The 15,287-nt window shown below is 46.0% G+C and overlaps 1 protein-coding gene across 2 annotated transcripts in view; it reads right to left on the bottom strand.

The window, feature by feature from the left end:
* Positions 1-10,223: 10,223 nt before the first annotated feature.
* Positions 10,224-15,287, bottom strand: part of Pigk (phosphatidylinositol glycan anchor biosynthesis, class K) — an 85,467-nt gene continuing 80,403 nt past the window's right edge. The window contains exon 8 of one of the 2 annotated variants that reach the window (XM_039102118.2): positions 10,224-10,676. In XM_039102118.2, the coding sequence (XP_038958046.1) occupies positions 10,560-10,676 (117 nt within the window). In that variant the 3' untranslated portion in view covers positions 10,224-10,559. The remainder of the gene's footprint in view (positions 10,677-15,287) is intronic. The other variant, NM_001011953.1, reaches the window with a different exon arrangement.

The raw sequence follows: 15,287 nt of genomic DNA, 5'->3' as shown, positions 1-15,287 counted from the left end.
GGACTGATCCTTAAAGGAGCAGAATTTTTCCCTGAACCCCAAGCCTGACGGTTCACCAACCAGTCAGGGACCCTACCATTTCACGACCTGAGTTCTTGAGAGGATGTGTGCTTAGTGAGGTCTAGTCTGGAGACGATTCTCACCGTGTCATCTGAACAAAAAGCTCCTGTAAGGAGGTGTCCTGGCGAGAGATTGAAAGTCAGGGTTCATAGAACAGAGACAGGGTGCCCAAGGGAAGGCACCCAAGGGGACTGTCACATGGATGGAGAGGACATGGCCTGGCCAGACGGATGTCAGCAAAGGTCATTGCTGCTTCCTGTCAGGGTCTCTCCAGCAAGCCCCAGGGTGTTAGGGAAAGTCATTTCCTGGAAGGGACCATGTCTCAGGCTGTCCTGAAAAGGGCCTCACGGGATATGCAGTTTGCAGCAAGGTGGTCACCACACACTTCACTGCTGAGCGTGCAGGCTTACCTGATGAAGCCGTTGAAAGATGTGCTTTGCAGCATAGATGTTCACTGGAAAGTCCTCTGGGATGCCTGCCACTGGTTACTGCAGAACACACACACACACACACACACACACACACACACACACACACCCGCGTGCACACACACAGAGTAAAACACTGGAAACAAGAACACAGTGTTTCTTCAGCACAGTGCTCCTGCAGCATGTGCTCCTGACAAGGCTTACTGAGGAACTGGCTGGGAAGAAGAGCCGTGTGAAGGCTCTGTTCCACTGCCATTGAACAATGAATGAGGGAAAAGACAATACTCAGCCGCCACCACTCTCTAACATCAGTGTCGCCTCTCGCTTGCTGAGCTCCAGCCCAAGGAGAAGGGAGGTAAGTAAGGAGGTGCCCATTCCACTTGACAAAGCAGACTGCCCACAAAGCCACGAAAGCTGCTCGCAAGACTGTGCCCTCTACTGGAGGGGTGAAGAAACCCCACTGTTACAGGCGAGGTCCTGTGGCACTCCACGAAATCAGATGCTGAACTTCTGATTCATAAGCTCCCCTTTCTGCGTCTGGTGTGAGAAATGGCTCAGGACTTCAAAACATGTCTGTGCTTCTGGAGTGCAGCTATTGGTGCTTTGCAGGAGGCAAGTGAGGCCTGTCTGGTTGGCCTTTTGAAGATACCAACCTGTGTGCTATCCACGCCAAATGCTCTCATTCTCAAAAAAGTTTTCCTCTTCTTCCTGTTATTAGTTCTGAATGTTAGATATTTTAGATTTCTTTTCCATGGGGTTAAAGGTACCTAAGTCCATGATTGCGAGTGGAACACAGGGGACAGAATCAGGTATTGGCAGTTTCTCCCGTTCATTTGTGTGTGAATTTTTAATATAAATGCAAGATGTAAAGCATTAATGCAAGCAAAATGTTTCAGTGAACAAAGTTCAACAGTTCAACCTTATAACAATTATAAATAAACCTGTTAAAATTTTCTGTACAATGCCAGTGTTTGGATTTTTTTTTTTTTAAAAAAAAGTAAATTCCTTACTGACGGCAACTAAATGGTGTGTGCGGCATCTTCTTACACAGTAGATCCATCCGTTCACTGTGCTTTTCTGATGGAGTTGTCCTACATGCAGGTACAGGCTTTCAATGTTGCTGTCTTCTGTGCTGCTCTGTAAGCTTGCTATTAAAATACACTAAATTATACCTGCTTTTGATCTTTATTAAACTTTCAGATACAAGTTTAACACCCAGCGATTTGATTAACTCTTGAGGCATAGGAGAAGGAAAGCTGGTGTGAAAAGAAACAAGCTGGTGGCTCTGAGTTTGATAAAAGATCTTAAGTCTGAAAAGACTGTCTTTTAAAGGCTAAACCTAAGTAATCAACTGAATCTTCAACGCACCAGGGGACAATCAGGCAGACAGGATTCTATTAAACATTTCATGGTAAATGGAAATGTGTAAGTCTACAGAATCGGTTTGCTATTTTAAATATTGTGTATTAACTGAAGTTATCCAAGCACCAACCACTGGTTCTTACCTCTTAGTTATTAGCATTAGAATGTTTAATGTAAAAGGCGTGGTGATGTGCAATAATGACATGACGTTAGTCGTAGCATTTTCTGAAGGACATGAAATGCTAAGTGGGCTGGGAAAAGACCAGACTCAACAGGAGCCAATTGGCAGTCTCTTGATAATTTTTTAGCAGAAAGTAGATTATAGGGGCTTATTAAAATTTGTTAGGGCCACGTATGCCTTTTAACCCCAGCATTTGGGAGGTTGAAGCAGTAGATCTCTGAGTTCCAGGTCAGCCAAGGACACATAGCTATAGTAAAAAATACACATGGGCATGGAGCTCATTAAAGAACTTGCCCATCGTAGAAGAATCCCCAGCAATGTCCACACTGGTGGTTCATCCTTGTGATCCCAACACCCAGGCAATCAGGATATAAGTGCAGGAGGACCAGAAATTTGAAGTTGTCCTTAGCTACATAATTCAAGGCCAGCTTGGGTTATGTGAGTTTTGTTAAATAAAAATCTCTTGGGGAAGAAAAGGAAAGACAATTTGCTGATGACTTCAACAACAGGGCTCTGTGGCCACTCAGCTCCATTGTCACCCTTCTTCACACCTAAGCTCAGTACCATGACACCGCTGTCACCTGTTAAATGCTAACAGCGAAGACGTTGTCACCCAATGCCAAAATAAAGAGATGTGCTATGCAACCACTGCTTCTACGGCCATGCAAATCACCCTCCCTTCCACCACAGCCCCACTGGGTATGTCTTCCTTAAGGGTGATATTGTAGGGGTAGTGTCGCCAACAAAGGGACTATAAACAATGTGTATACAGTCTCATTTCCTTCAATTACACAGATGCATATATATACATAGATGGGTTGTCGGGTGCAGGCACAATAACACAATTGCCTCTGCCATTACACAGAACGTAATCTTTATAGTTCTTCATAATATATATGTATATATACATCTATACTACAAAGCCAGCCTCATTTCCAAAAGGCTGACTTGAAAGTCATAGTTGAAAGTTTGGCTTATGTTTCCCTCAGCCCCCACGCACAGTGACCATTTTTTTAGCTGAAGAAAAGAACCAAATCTTCACTCAGGAGGGCGACTCCTCACCTGGCTGGTGTTCTTCGCTTCGTTGGTTTTGGTTATAGCTTTTCATCAACCATTACTGTTCAGCCTGGAACTATCAAGGGGTTTCCTGGGAGAAGCCCTTTTCCATGGCCGGTGTACAGAAGCAACTCAGCTTCTGTTTGGTGGTTTCTAATCACTTCAGCCTGTACAGTAAATCTTTACTTGGAGCCTGTAGATTCAGCTGTAAAACACACTCGTGTGACCGGCTGGCAAGCTCAGGGACTCATGCCCATGATCTCCAGGGAGGAAGCTTCCTTTGCCAAGTCCACTCCTATTCAGTCCCTGCCACTGTAACTACTGTTTCCACAAGCCCGTGGAGCAAGCACTGGGACGGCTGGGATCTAAATTAAACTCATGAAGTGTGCCACGGTCATCCAGTAATCCCTAACACAGTACCCATATCTTCACAATCCTAAGTCATCCAAGAGGATTGGAAGACGAGAAGAAAAAAAAAAGGGCTGGATAATGAGAGGAAAGATGATAGGCTCAGGTGCTTTCAAGTAAAAAGGGACACCTGCATTGAGTCCTGGGATCCTCCCTCATCCTGGGTCTCTGGAGCTCCCTAAAGAATGCCATCCCCCACCCCTGGCAGCTGCGTATTCCCATTTATTCTCCTGCCCTCTGACTCTCCTGTCTCTCCTCACACTTGGTCTTTCACTCCTATTCCCATGCAAGTCCCTCCCTCCTGCTGTCTCCCATGAAGTATTTTGTTCTCCCTTCTAAGTGGGATCCAAGCTTACAGGTTCAGAGGTTCGATCCAGTACCATCCAGGCAGGAGCATGGCAGTGTTCACGCAGACATGGTGCAGGAGCTGCTGAGAACTCTACATCTTCACCCAAAGGCCACTGGGAGAAGACTGACTCCCAGGCAGCTAGGACCAGTGTATTAAAGCCCACGTCCACAGTGACACACCTATTCAAACAGGGCCGCACTTCCTAATAGTGCTACTCCCTGGGCCAAGCTTATACAAACCATCACAGTTCTGCATTCCATTTTTTGATCGGGTTATTTGTTCTTTGTTTGGGGGGGGGGGTCTAACTTCTTGAGTTCTTTATGTATTTTAGATATCAGCCTTCTGTTGGATGAAGGGTTAATGAAGACCTTCTCCCAATCTGTAGACTGCCGTTTTGTCCTATTGACAGGCTTCTTTGCCTTCAGTTTCATGAGGTCCCATTTGTTAATTCTCAACCTTAGTTCCTAAGCCATTGGTATTCTGTCCAGGAAATAATTTTCTCCTGTGCCAATGTGTTCAAGGCTGTTTCCCCCTCTCTCTTTCATTAGACTCAGTGTCTTTGATCCATTTGGACTTGAGTTTTGTGTGGGGTGAGTTGGGATATGGAACCTGAATGAACCACCTCCGGTAACAGATAGGACCTCCAGTGGAGAGGTGGGTACCAGTACTGAAGTACAAAACTTTTGACCCAAAATTGGTCCTGTCTAAAAGAAACGCAGGGACAAAGATGGATCAGTGGCTGAAGGAGTGGCTGACCAGTCACTGTCCCATTTTGAGACCCTTCCCATGGGCAGGCACCAATCCTTCCCACTATTACTGATGCTAGCTTGTGCTTGCAGACAGGAGCCTGTCATAGCAGCCCTCTGTGAGGGCAACCAGCAGCAGACTGAGCAGATGCAGGAAATGACAAACACTGGACGGAGCTCAGGGACCCCAGTGGGTGAGTTAAGGGAGGGTCGATGGCAAGCGCACAGGAAGACCAACAATGTTAACTAACCTGGATCCCTGGGAGCTCCAGAGACTGAGCCACCAAACGAAGGTCATACATGGGCTGGTCCAGGGCTCCCTATTCATATGTAGCAGGGGCTGCCACATCTGGCCTCAGTGGGTGTGGGTGCAGCTAATCCTGCAAAGACTTGATGTACAAGAATGGGGGTATATCTGAGGGGAGGGCACCCTCTCAGAGGCAAAAGGGAGGGAAGTGGGAGGAGGAACTCTGTGAGGGGGACCACAATGGGGGGGACAACTTCTGATGTCTAATGAGATATCGTTTCTCTGTTATAAAATAACTCCATTTCACTTCCATATTTATATTTACATATAAATATATTTAAAACTTTAAAAAAAAGGAAAGCTACTTAGACATAGACATTTGACTGCCAATGATGTAGATGCAACTGGAAAATACAGATGGTAAGGTACATATAGGGGGACTGTAAGTAGCTTCTGATGTGGGGAAAAACTGTGCAGAACATCTGGAGCATGCTGCCAGGGAGAAGCATTCAGACAAGACTTAAAGGAAGCAGCTGAGAGCAGGAATGCCTGGAGCAGACAGTAGTGTGAAGGCAAAGGAGGCATTCCTAAATGTGTAAGTTAGTGAGACAAGATGGTGAGGAGACGCCACATGCACACACGCATGTATGCATGCATGCACAGGCATACACACACAGACACACGGACACACGGATACTCATATACAAGCATACACACAGACACGTGCACACACATGTACACACATGCACACACACGCACACACGTGTACACACAGGCACACATGCACACACACACGCACGCATAGCACAGCACAGCACTTGGGTGAGAGAAGGAGAAAGGCAGATGAAATAACACGATGAAGCAAGCATTCAGCAAGAGCACACTGCTTGGAGAACTTTGAGGCAGTAAAGGTCTGAGTACACTGTAAGTGAAAGCATTATTTAAAAAGATGGAAAGGACAAGACAGAAAGCACTGTTGGGAAACAGGAGCTCCGAGACGGGATGTGACCAGCTCTGGTGGTGCAGGTCTCAGCCTGAGTCTAGGTGAGTGGAAGGGAGACAGACAGCAAGGTGCAGGGGCTCCAGAGTCTGGCTCATTTCCAGAGCTCTAAGTTTCCATTGACAGCAGTTAAAAGCGAAAGCTCCTTTGTAGTCTGTACCGCGCAGCTCCTAAATGGGACTTGTTCTTGTTTCTTCCCTGGTAGCAGTTCTCTCAGGAATCATTCTAGAATCATCTTGTTACTCTTTAGGAAAGAATCCTACCTGTGCACTGCCGGGAGTCCCTCCAGGTGCAGCACATGATGATGGTCTCAGTCACTATTGCTTAGCAACTGCTCTAACCCGACACCATTTCTCTAACTGCAATACGCTTGTGGTTCTGGGCAAGCATGAGATGGTGTCACTAGGGAACCTGCTGCCTACACCTCAGGAGATGATGATGTAGATTGGCTGGGGCCTGGACTGGGGCACAGCTCCTCCACAGGGCTCAGGCTTCCTCAGGGGACAGAGGCTGGGTCTGGAGGCCCCAGAGACAGCACAGCACATGCATGGTCCCCTTCAATGGCCTCACTGAAATGGGCCATACTAGTCCATCAAGCAGCATTAAATGCCTATCCAGCCCAGATCCAAGGAGGGAGAGGCTGGGTCATAGACTCCACCTCCTGATGTATGAAGCAGTACTGCCTATAGTAAACACTACATAGTGTCTGTTTTCAGCTCTTACTACTTTTGAAAAAGCAAAGAAAATCAGAGTGGCGTGCAGTCCTGAAAGGTCTAAGCAGAACTCAGACACAGTGCTGCAAACTTGACCAACCAATAATGCACGCTGTTGACGGCTGCACTAGGACGAATGCCACAGTCTGTTCAACCTCTCCGAAGGAGAGGAAGTCTCCTGTTTCATGTTTACTGCAGCAATAGCTACAAGAGCCAAGATACGGAGCCAGTGATGTCCATCAGCTGATGAACAGACAAGGGAATGTGCTGTGTAACAGATTTGGAGCTGCCTGTAAAGAACCAAATGACGTCGTCTGCAGGGAAAGGGATGGAACTGGGGACCTCAGTGTTAAGTGAAACAAGCCACTCAGAAAGTCAAACACTACGCTGTCTCTCTCATAGGCAGACCACACACTAAATCCACCTAAACAGAGATGTATGGGTGATGCAAAGGCAGGTCTATGGGGAGAAGAGGCCCGGGGTGGGGAGGGGCAGACACAAAGAACAGCACGCTCTCTCACGTGCAGTTAGACTTAACTGTACCACACATTTCCTTCACGCAAGTATTTTGTGAGCCAAGTTTCTAAAGCTCCTCAAGTTTGGGTGAACTCTGATGATTCCAGAATCCAAGGTGATCTGGCCAAGGTAATTTAGTCTCTAAAACCAGAGACCTGTTTCTCTAGATGTCTTCTTTCCTTACCAGGCCCCAGTAATGGCCTGCGTGGAGAGACCACAACCTAACATTCTGTGAGTACTCACTGCTTATCCTAGCTAAGGCCAACTGGGGCCAAAGTGGCAAACCTTCCCATCTCGTTCCTCTCTCCCTCCCTCTAAAACATATAAGAAGAAACCTTTACTCTGCCATGCTGGTCTGAGACCTCCTTGGAGCTTCTGTATGCTGTTGTCTGTCCATCTGTGGCATTAATCTCTTTTCTAATACATAAATGCATATAATATAAACTTATAATTATATACATACATATGCACACACACACACACACACACACACACACACACACACACACACACACACAACATATGCCAAACCCGTCTCAGTGTCACCCTTGAATCCAAAACCTGAAGCCTTCTCATGTGCGTGTGTGACCCAGAGGTGAGACTCTTCAGCATGAGGCAGTGAGGGCCGTGGGAGTGAAGGACATATATGCATGCACACAATTAAATGAGGCCAAGCATCTCCCAGTGCATTTCCAAGACAGTAAACTTTTGCACATAGGGCGGGGTGAGGGAGCAGTGAAGCTGGTCCGGAGAGCAGCCCTGGATCCCCGCTCCACAGGTTTACCTTGCTCTATGTTTACAAAGGCTCCCTCTCACAAGCTAGAACAGCACTGACCACAGATGGGCTTAATTTGGTACAAGGCACTAGGAAAGGAGAGTGTGTCAACTCAACACTTGTTGTAAAGATTCCAGAAACCCGTGCATCAGAGTTGTGAATGATGAGTCCCCCAGTAACTGTAACTCTGCTACACAGCATACGTAAGAAGGAACACTGGCAGCACAGACCCGGACAGAAAGCACTGGATGAGCAGGAAGGGATGAGTTATACTCACTGTGGGCCTCCTCACTTTCAAGTAGCAGAGAATATATAAAAATCGAAACCATAAATGCATACATGACTTGGAGGTTTAGTTCTAATTTTTGATTCAATTTTATCACCTTTGCATCCAAACTACATTTTCCTTTTATAAGCTGCAAATAAATGTCTCGTGAGGCTTGAATCCACAACACTCAGTCTGGGCATCTTTTTCTCACACCCGTTGCCTTCTGGGTACAGCACCGCTATGCCCTGCACTCTCTGAAATGTCGGAAGTGTCTATAGAGCTCCATTCATCTACTTCCCTCTTTTCAAACCTCAAGAACACCATGGGGCAGAAGAGGAAAATCACCAGCAGAACAAGGAATGTCACAGAGCAGCTTAAGCAGGTGCCGAAGCCTTAAGAAGAGGAAGAACCCTGTCACCACCGCCGTCCCTGTGTGCTCCTAAGCACAAATGAGAACAATCGCATATTCACAGCTTCCGAAAGGTCCAGTCCCAGCATTACCTCACTGTCCTCACTCATGCTCTCTGGGACTCTAAGAACACATTCGGGATATACGTTATCTGCTGTATATATGCACACGGTTACTCACAGAGCAGTTTCGTGGAAGAAGATTCCGGCTATAAGCAGACTTGTCAAGTTTTGCTTCAACTGTATTGAGAAGTCAAAGAGTGAAAGAGAAACAAACAAGAACAAACATCACTGACAACAAAGGCCCTTGCACTCTCAAAGTGTGCCAGGTGAATTAACCCTGCGAGTTACTCTCAGTCTGGTTTAGGAAAGGAGCCGTCCCAGCCTGAGGGAGAGCCCTGCTTCCCAGCAGCCCTCACAGCAGAGCACAGAGCCACACTCTGAGGAGACGACTTCGGCTCAGAGCAGTACTCACTCCCCTGCCCCTCCTGCTCCACCAGCCACGTCTCCACTACCTTGTCTAGAAGGGACACGGTCAGACTTTCTCTTACTGTAAGATCCGGCCACTCGCTTCTGCTGGTTCTCCTTCTGTGTTCACAAGCATACTTCCTTATGCAGCCAGGTAAAACTTTCCTTTTTCCTCCTATACAGCACACCAATAAAACTGTCTATTAAAATAAAGACTCGGAGCTAGAGAGACGTCCATATGTGACAGTCACTCTGTTGCCTGTGAAAGCTTTGCTTACTACTACAGCACAAAGCTTTAAGTGCTCAATGGTAAAGAGGTCAGTGGGTTATTAACTCTAAACCAGTGGTTCTCACCCTTCCAAGTGCTGGATCCTTTAATACAGCTGCTCATGTGGTGCTGACCCCAACCGCAAAGTTATTTTGTTGCTACTTTGTAACTGTAATTTTGCTACTGTCAGGAGTCCTAAGTATCTGATGTGCAGGATGTGGGACATGAGACCACTATGAAGTGATCAGTCCACACCCTACAGGGGTTGCAACCCACCAAGAACCGCTGCTCTAAGGGCGTTACTGCAGAAGAAAAGCTTCCTTTTCCTTTTTTCAATTTATTGATCCTTGATGAGTTTCATGTCATGCACCTCAGTCCTGCTCATGCACTTTATGGGATGTCCTCCGGGACAGCACACATCCAACTGTGGGCACTCTGTGTCTTTCGGGACAATCAGTCCTAGAAGTTCATAGGACGCTTAAAAATAAAAAATAATAGGGCCTGTTCCTCTGAGCAGTTAACCCTGGAAATTCTCAGAGGCACTACTTCCCGGATAGACGCTACCAAAGCCCTGCTGCCATCTTCCAGTGCAGTTAAACTGCACAATTCCACGAATGACTCAGGGTCATTAGTGCATTGCAGAGCAAGCCGCAGGGAACTCTGGGAACAAGGTGAGGGTCCATCAGAGCAGTCACGCGAACACCACACACTACGTAATGCACTCCATGGTTCTTTGTTGCCCAGGCTGACCTTCGACCCCCAGGGCTCAAAGACTCTCCTCCACCTCCTGATCAGCCTGGACTGCAGGCAAGTGCATCCAAGTCAGGCTCCAGTGTATTCCTGAAGGCTATCCAAGGCAGGGGAAAGGCTCAGAATGCATGGTAAACACGGAAAGATTGTGAAATGGCACAATCTCTAAGTTGGGGACATATGTACATAAATAAAAAGACCAAGACAACACACACAAAACTATTAAAGTAACCTCCTTTAGTGGGAGTTCCCCCGTCATAACTCTTACTTTTACAATGAGAGGAGGATAAAAGAATTAAGCGATATGCTCCAGTGACATTGCCTCTGGTTTCTATAACTCACACACACACAAACACAATGGAAGACACATTCTGTGGCCAATAAACAAGTGTGTTAACAATACTAAGTTAAAAAGAGTCAAAAGTTCATTAAAATTCAACTTTCCTAATTTTCTTCCCAAATTTACATAAAAGTAACATCTTTAAAAACATATAAAAATCTAAGTTTTATCCACGGCTGCAGTCTTCCATTCATTCTTCTCCAAACATCCTTGAGACTAAAAAATGAACTTCATGTGCTTGATGCCGTAGGTCTTAAAGAAGACCATGATGATGAGCGCCCACAGCCCCAGGATGAAGCCTCCGGGAGGGTGCCAGTCCTTCAGCTTCGGCTTCTGCAAAACAAGGATAACATGGCCACCTTAGAGCTGAAGAATCCAGCAGCAGATAATGTAGGCACCAACACAAAAGTCAGCATTTAGTGGCGGTGTTATAAGAGGGTGTGGCCCGTTGAACACACTTGGACAGCAACAGTGGAAAGACTTCAAACGAGATAAATATCCTGGTAAGTGAAGCTCCTTCCCGCAGAGGGGCTGCCCTGGCACCAGGATAACCACCACCCCTCCTTCAACTCACTCAGCAGGGGCAGAGTCCTGCCACTGTTTATTTCCTCATTAATTTAGTTTTATATGTCTCATCTTTTCTATTAAATTGGAAGCACTCACAGAGCACACTAATTAGAGGTTGAGGACATGATACAAACCCCACTCCAACAGCAGCAACCACCTGTCTGGATGCAGGCAACCATGGTTGTGTCTTCCCTTCACAGAGGAGGCCCTTACCCTGGTGTACTTCCTTAAACACACTGACTGGGGAGATGCTGGCCCCCACAACCTTGGTTGTGTCTTCCCTTCACAGAGGAGGCCCTTACCCTGGTGTACTTCCTTAAACACACTGACTAGGGAGATGCTGGGTCCCACAACCTTGGTTGTGTCTTCCCTTCACAGAAGAGACCCTTACCCTGGTGTACTTCCTTAAACGCACTAACTAGGGAGATGCTGGCCCCCACAACCTTGGTTGTGTCTTCCCTTCACAGAGGAGGCCCTTACCCTGGTGTACTTCCTTAAACACACTGACTAGGGAGATGCTGGGTCCCAACACTCTTTCAGGCTGAAACGCTGTTTTCTCTGAGTTCTCAAAAGCTAGCTCCTCCTTGAACGGCTTGTGTTATCCACTCTGGCAGTTGCCTTTACCGCTCATCTCCACGCCAGCCTGCGAGGTCCAAGCCTGTCTGAGTCCACAGCTGAGTATCTTTTTTTTTTTTTTTTCTCTGAGCTGAGGACCGAACCCAGGGCCTCTAGCAAGCACTCTACCACTGAGCTAAATCCCCATATCTTGTGTGCCTTTGTCTAAAGTCCACTGCACACCTCTTCTCCAACATACCCACAGTCCACATCTGAGTGTCCTGGGAAGACGATTCTTCCACCTTGCTGTGTCTTCATTAGCTGCATTACGGACGGCTCTGTAACTGGGGTGTGTGCCTACTATGTCTTTATGTGTCAACTTACTGTAGTTTTGACCAGGATGGTAACACTTGCAAAATGAGATTCAACTTCTATTAGTTCAAAATTAATTTATTAAACTAAAATGACAAAAGCCTTAGTAATAAACGCCACAGTCAGAGACAGCAAGACCAGCTAACACCAGATGGCGAGAGGCAAGGGCAAGAACCTAAGCAACAAAAACCAAGACCACTTGGCATCGTCAGAGCCCAGTTCTCCCACCACAGCAAGTCCTGGATTCTCCAATATACTGGAAAAGCAAGATTCTGATTTAAAATTGACATCTCATGATGATGATAGAGGACTTTAAGAAGGGCATAAATAACTCCCTTAAAGAAATACAGGAGAACACAGGTAAACAGGCAGAAGTCTTCAAAGAGGAAACATAAAAATCCCTTAAAGAATTACAGGAAAACACAACTAAACATGTGAAGGAACTGTGGAAATAGAAACAATAAAGAAATCACAAAGGGAGACATACCTGGAGAGAGAAAAACTAAGAAAAAGATCAGGAGTCATAGATGCAAGCATTACGAACAGAATACAAGAGATTGAAGAGGCAGAAGATACCATAGAAAACATTGACACAATGGTCAAAGAAAATTCAAAAAGCTCCTATCCCAAAACATCCAGGAAATCCAGGACACGATGAGAAGACCAAACCTAAGGATAATAGGTAGAGAAGAGAGAGATTCCCAACTTAAAGGACCAGTAAATACCTTCAACATTATTATAGAAGAAAACTTTCCTAACCTAAAGAAAGAGATGCCCATGAGCATACAAGAAGTCTACAGAACTCCAAATACATTAGACAGAAAAGAAATTCCTCCCATCACATAATAGTCAAAACACCAACTACACAAAACAAAGAATATTAAAAGCAGGAAGGGAAAAATGTCAAGTAACATATAAAGTCAGACCTATCAGAATTACATAAGACTACTCAACAGAGACTATGAAAGCCAGAAGATCCTGGACAGATGTCATACAGACCCTAAGAGAACACAAATGCCAGCCCAGGCCACTATATCCAGCAAAACTCTCAATTAACATAGATGGAGAAACCAAGCTATTCCATGACAAAACCAAATTTACACACTATCTTTCCACAAATCCAGCCCTACGAAGGATAATAGATGGAAAACTCCAACACAAGGAGGGAAACTACATCCTAGAAAAATCAAGAAAAATCAAGAAAGTAATCTTTCAACTAACCCAAAAGAAGAGGGACACACAAATATAATTCACCTCTAACAACAAAACTAACAGGAAGCAACAATCACTATTCCTTAATATCTCTTAACACTTGAATGGCCAAAAAGCACCTAAAGAAATGTCCAACATCCTTAGTCATCAGGGAAATGCAAATCAAAACAACCCTGACATTTCACCTCACACCAGTGAGAATGGCTAAGATAAAAACTCAGGTGACAGCAGATGCTGGCGAGGATGTGGAGAAAGAGGAACACTCCTCCATTGTTGGTGGGATTGCAAACTTGTACAACCATTCTGGAAATCAGTCTGGCAGTTCCTCAGGAAACTGGATATAGTACTACCTGAGGACCCAGCTATACCTCTCCTGGGTATATACCCAAAAGATGCTCCAACATATAACAAGGACACAAGCTCCACTATGTTCATGGCAGCTTTATTTATAATAACCAGAAGCTGGAAAGAACCCAGATGCCCTTCAACAGAGGAATGGATACAGAAAAAGTGGTACATTTATATAATGGGGTACTATTCAGCTATCAAAAACAATGACTACGTGAAATTCTTAGGCAAACGGATGGAACTAGAAAATATCCTGAGTGAGGTAACCCAGTCACAAAAGTACACACATGGTATGCACTCACTGATAAGTGGAAATGAGGCAAAGAGCTTGGAATACCCATAGGAAGATCAAGGAGTGGATGTTTTAGTCCTTCTTAGAAGAGGGAACAAAATAATCAAGGGAGGTAGAGGGTGGGAGGGACTTAGGAACAGAGGAGGGGGAGGGGAAAAAGGAACAGAACCAGGTGTGGGAGGAGAAGGAGGAGATGGACCGAGGGTCAGGACAGTGAACAGAGGCGTTCAGCAGTGGGGGATGGGGAACTGGGTGTAGCAACCAGAAAGTCCCAGATGCCAGGAAAGCAAGAGCCTCCCAGGACCCCGAGGGATGACATCAGCTGACCCCACAAAGGGGAGGGAGAACCTGTAGAGACCATGTCCAGGGGTTAGGCATGGCTCCCTGGTTGAGGGATGGAGCCACTCACCCATTTCCAAAATCTTAACCCCGAATTTCTCCTGTCTAAAGGAAATACAGGGACAAAGAGTGAAGAGACTGAAGGAGAGGCCGTCCAGAGGCTGCCCCACCTGGGGATCCATCCCACATGCAGACACCAAACCCAGACACTATTGCTGATGTCAAGAAGTGCTTGCTGACAGGAGCCTGATACAGCTGTCTCCTGAGAGGCTCTGCCAGATTCTGATTAATATAAATATGGATTCTCGAAGCCAACCATCAGACTGATCACAGGGACCCCAGTGGAGGAGTTAGGGGAAGGGCTGAAGGAGCTGAAGGGGCCTTATCTGGTATCAATGGGAGGGGAGGCCCTTGGTCCTGTGAAGGTTTGATGCCCCAGTGTAGAGGAATGCTAGGGCAGTGAGGCGGGGGTGGGTCGGTGGGTGACGGAGTGCTCTCACTGAAGCAGGGTAAGGGATGGGGGATTTGTAGACGGGAAACCGGGAAAGGGGGATACCATTTGAAATGTAAATAAATAAAATATCCAATTTTTGAAAAAAATTAAAGGCGATTTTCCTAGTTACTTCCCACTAAAGGTATGCAATTGGACATTGAGTTGTAGAAGCCTAACATGGACACACGCAAACGCACACACAAACATGTGCACACACGCATGTGTGCACATGTCTATACCTGCACATACTGACACACACAGATTCTTAGATGGATCTGATCTTTTTTTATAATGATGGTGGTGACAAAGGTCCCTGTCCTCTAGTGTCATATGAAACTTTAAGTACAACAGGTCTCAGGCCATTCAAAGCTTAGAATTCTTTAAAACTGTGGTCTCTTTACTATGGAAAATTAATTTTAGTCAAAAGTCTAGACTAATTACTACAAAGCAGTACGTTAAACCTAGGTGATCTCGGTGCCACAGGAAAGCTAACTTGTGACTAAGCATGACTATTGTGACTAAGCATGACTAAGCGTGCCATGTTCCTTCGCTACCAGTCAAATACTTGCTAAGGCCCGTGGAAGCCCCAGCAAGGCTAAGTACAGTATTCTCCTCCGCACCCCAGAGCAGGTCCAGCTCCCGTTAGAAGAGAACACCTCACACAACTGTGGGTGAACTGGAGCCTGGGCTAAGAGCTAGTTGGGACGATAAGAGTCCTGGTTTTCCCTCAGCAGGAGCCGATGACTCTCATGACGTTTGAAAGCAC

This window comes from Rattus norvegicus, chromosome 2 (assembly GCF_036323735.1).
Source record: "Rattus norvegicus strain BN/NHsdMcwi chromosome 2, GRCr8, whole genome shotgun sequence".
NCBI classification, from domain to species: Eukaryota; Metazoa; Chordata; class Mammalia; order Rodentia; family Muridae; genus Rattus; species Rattus norvegicus.
Note: the sequence above shows the minus strand (reverse complement) of the source record. Positions and strands in the feature narration are given on the sequence as shown.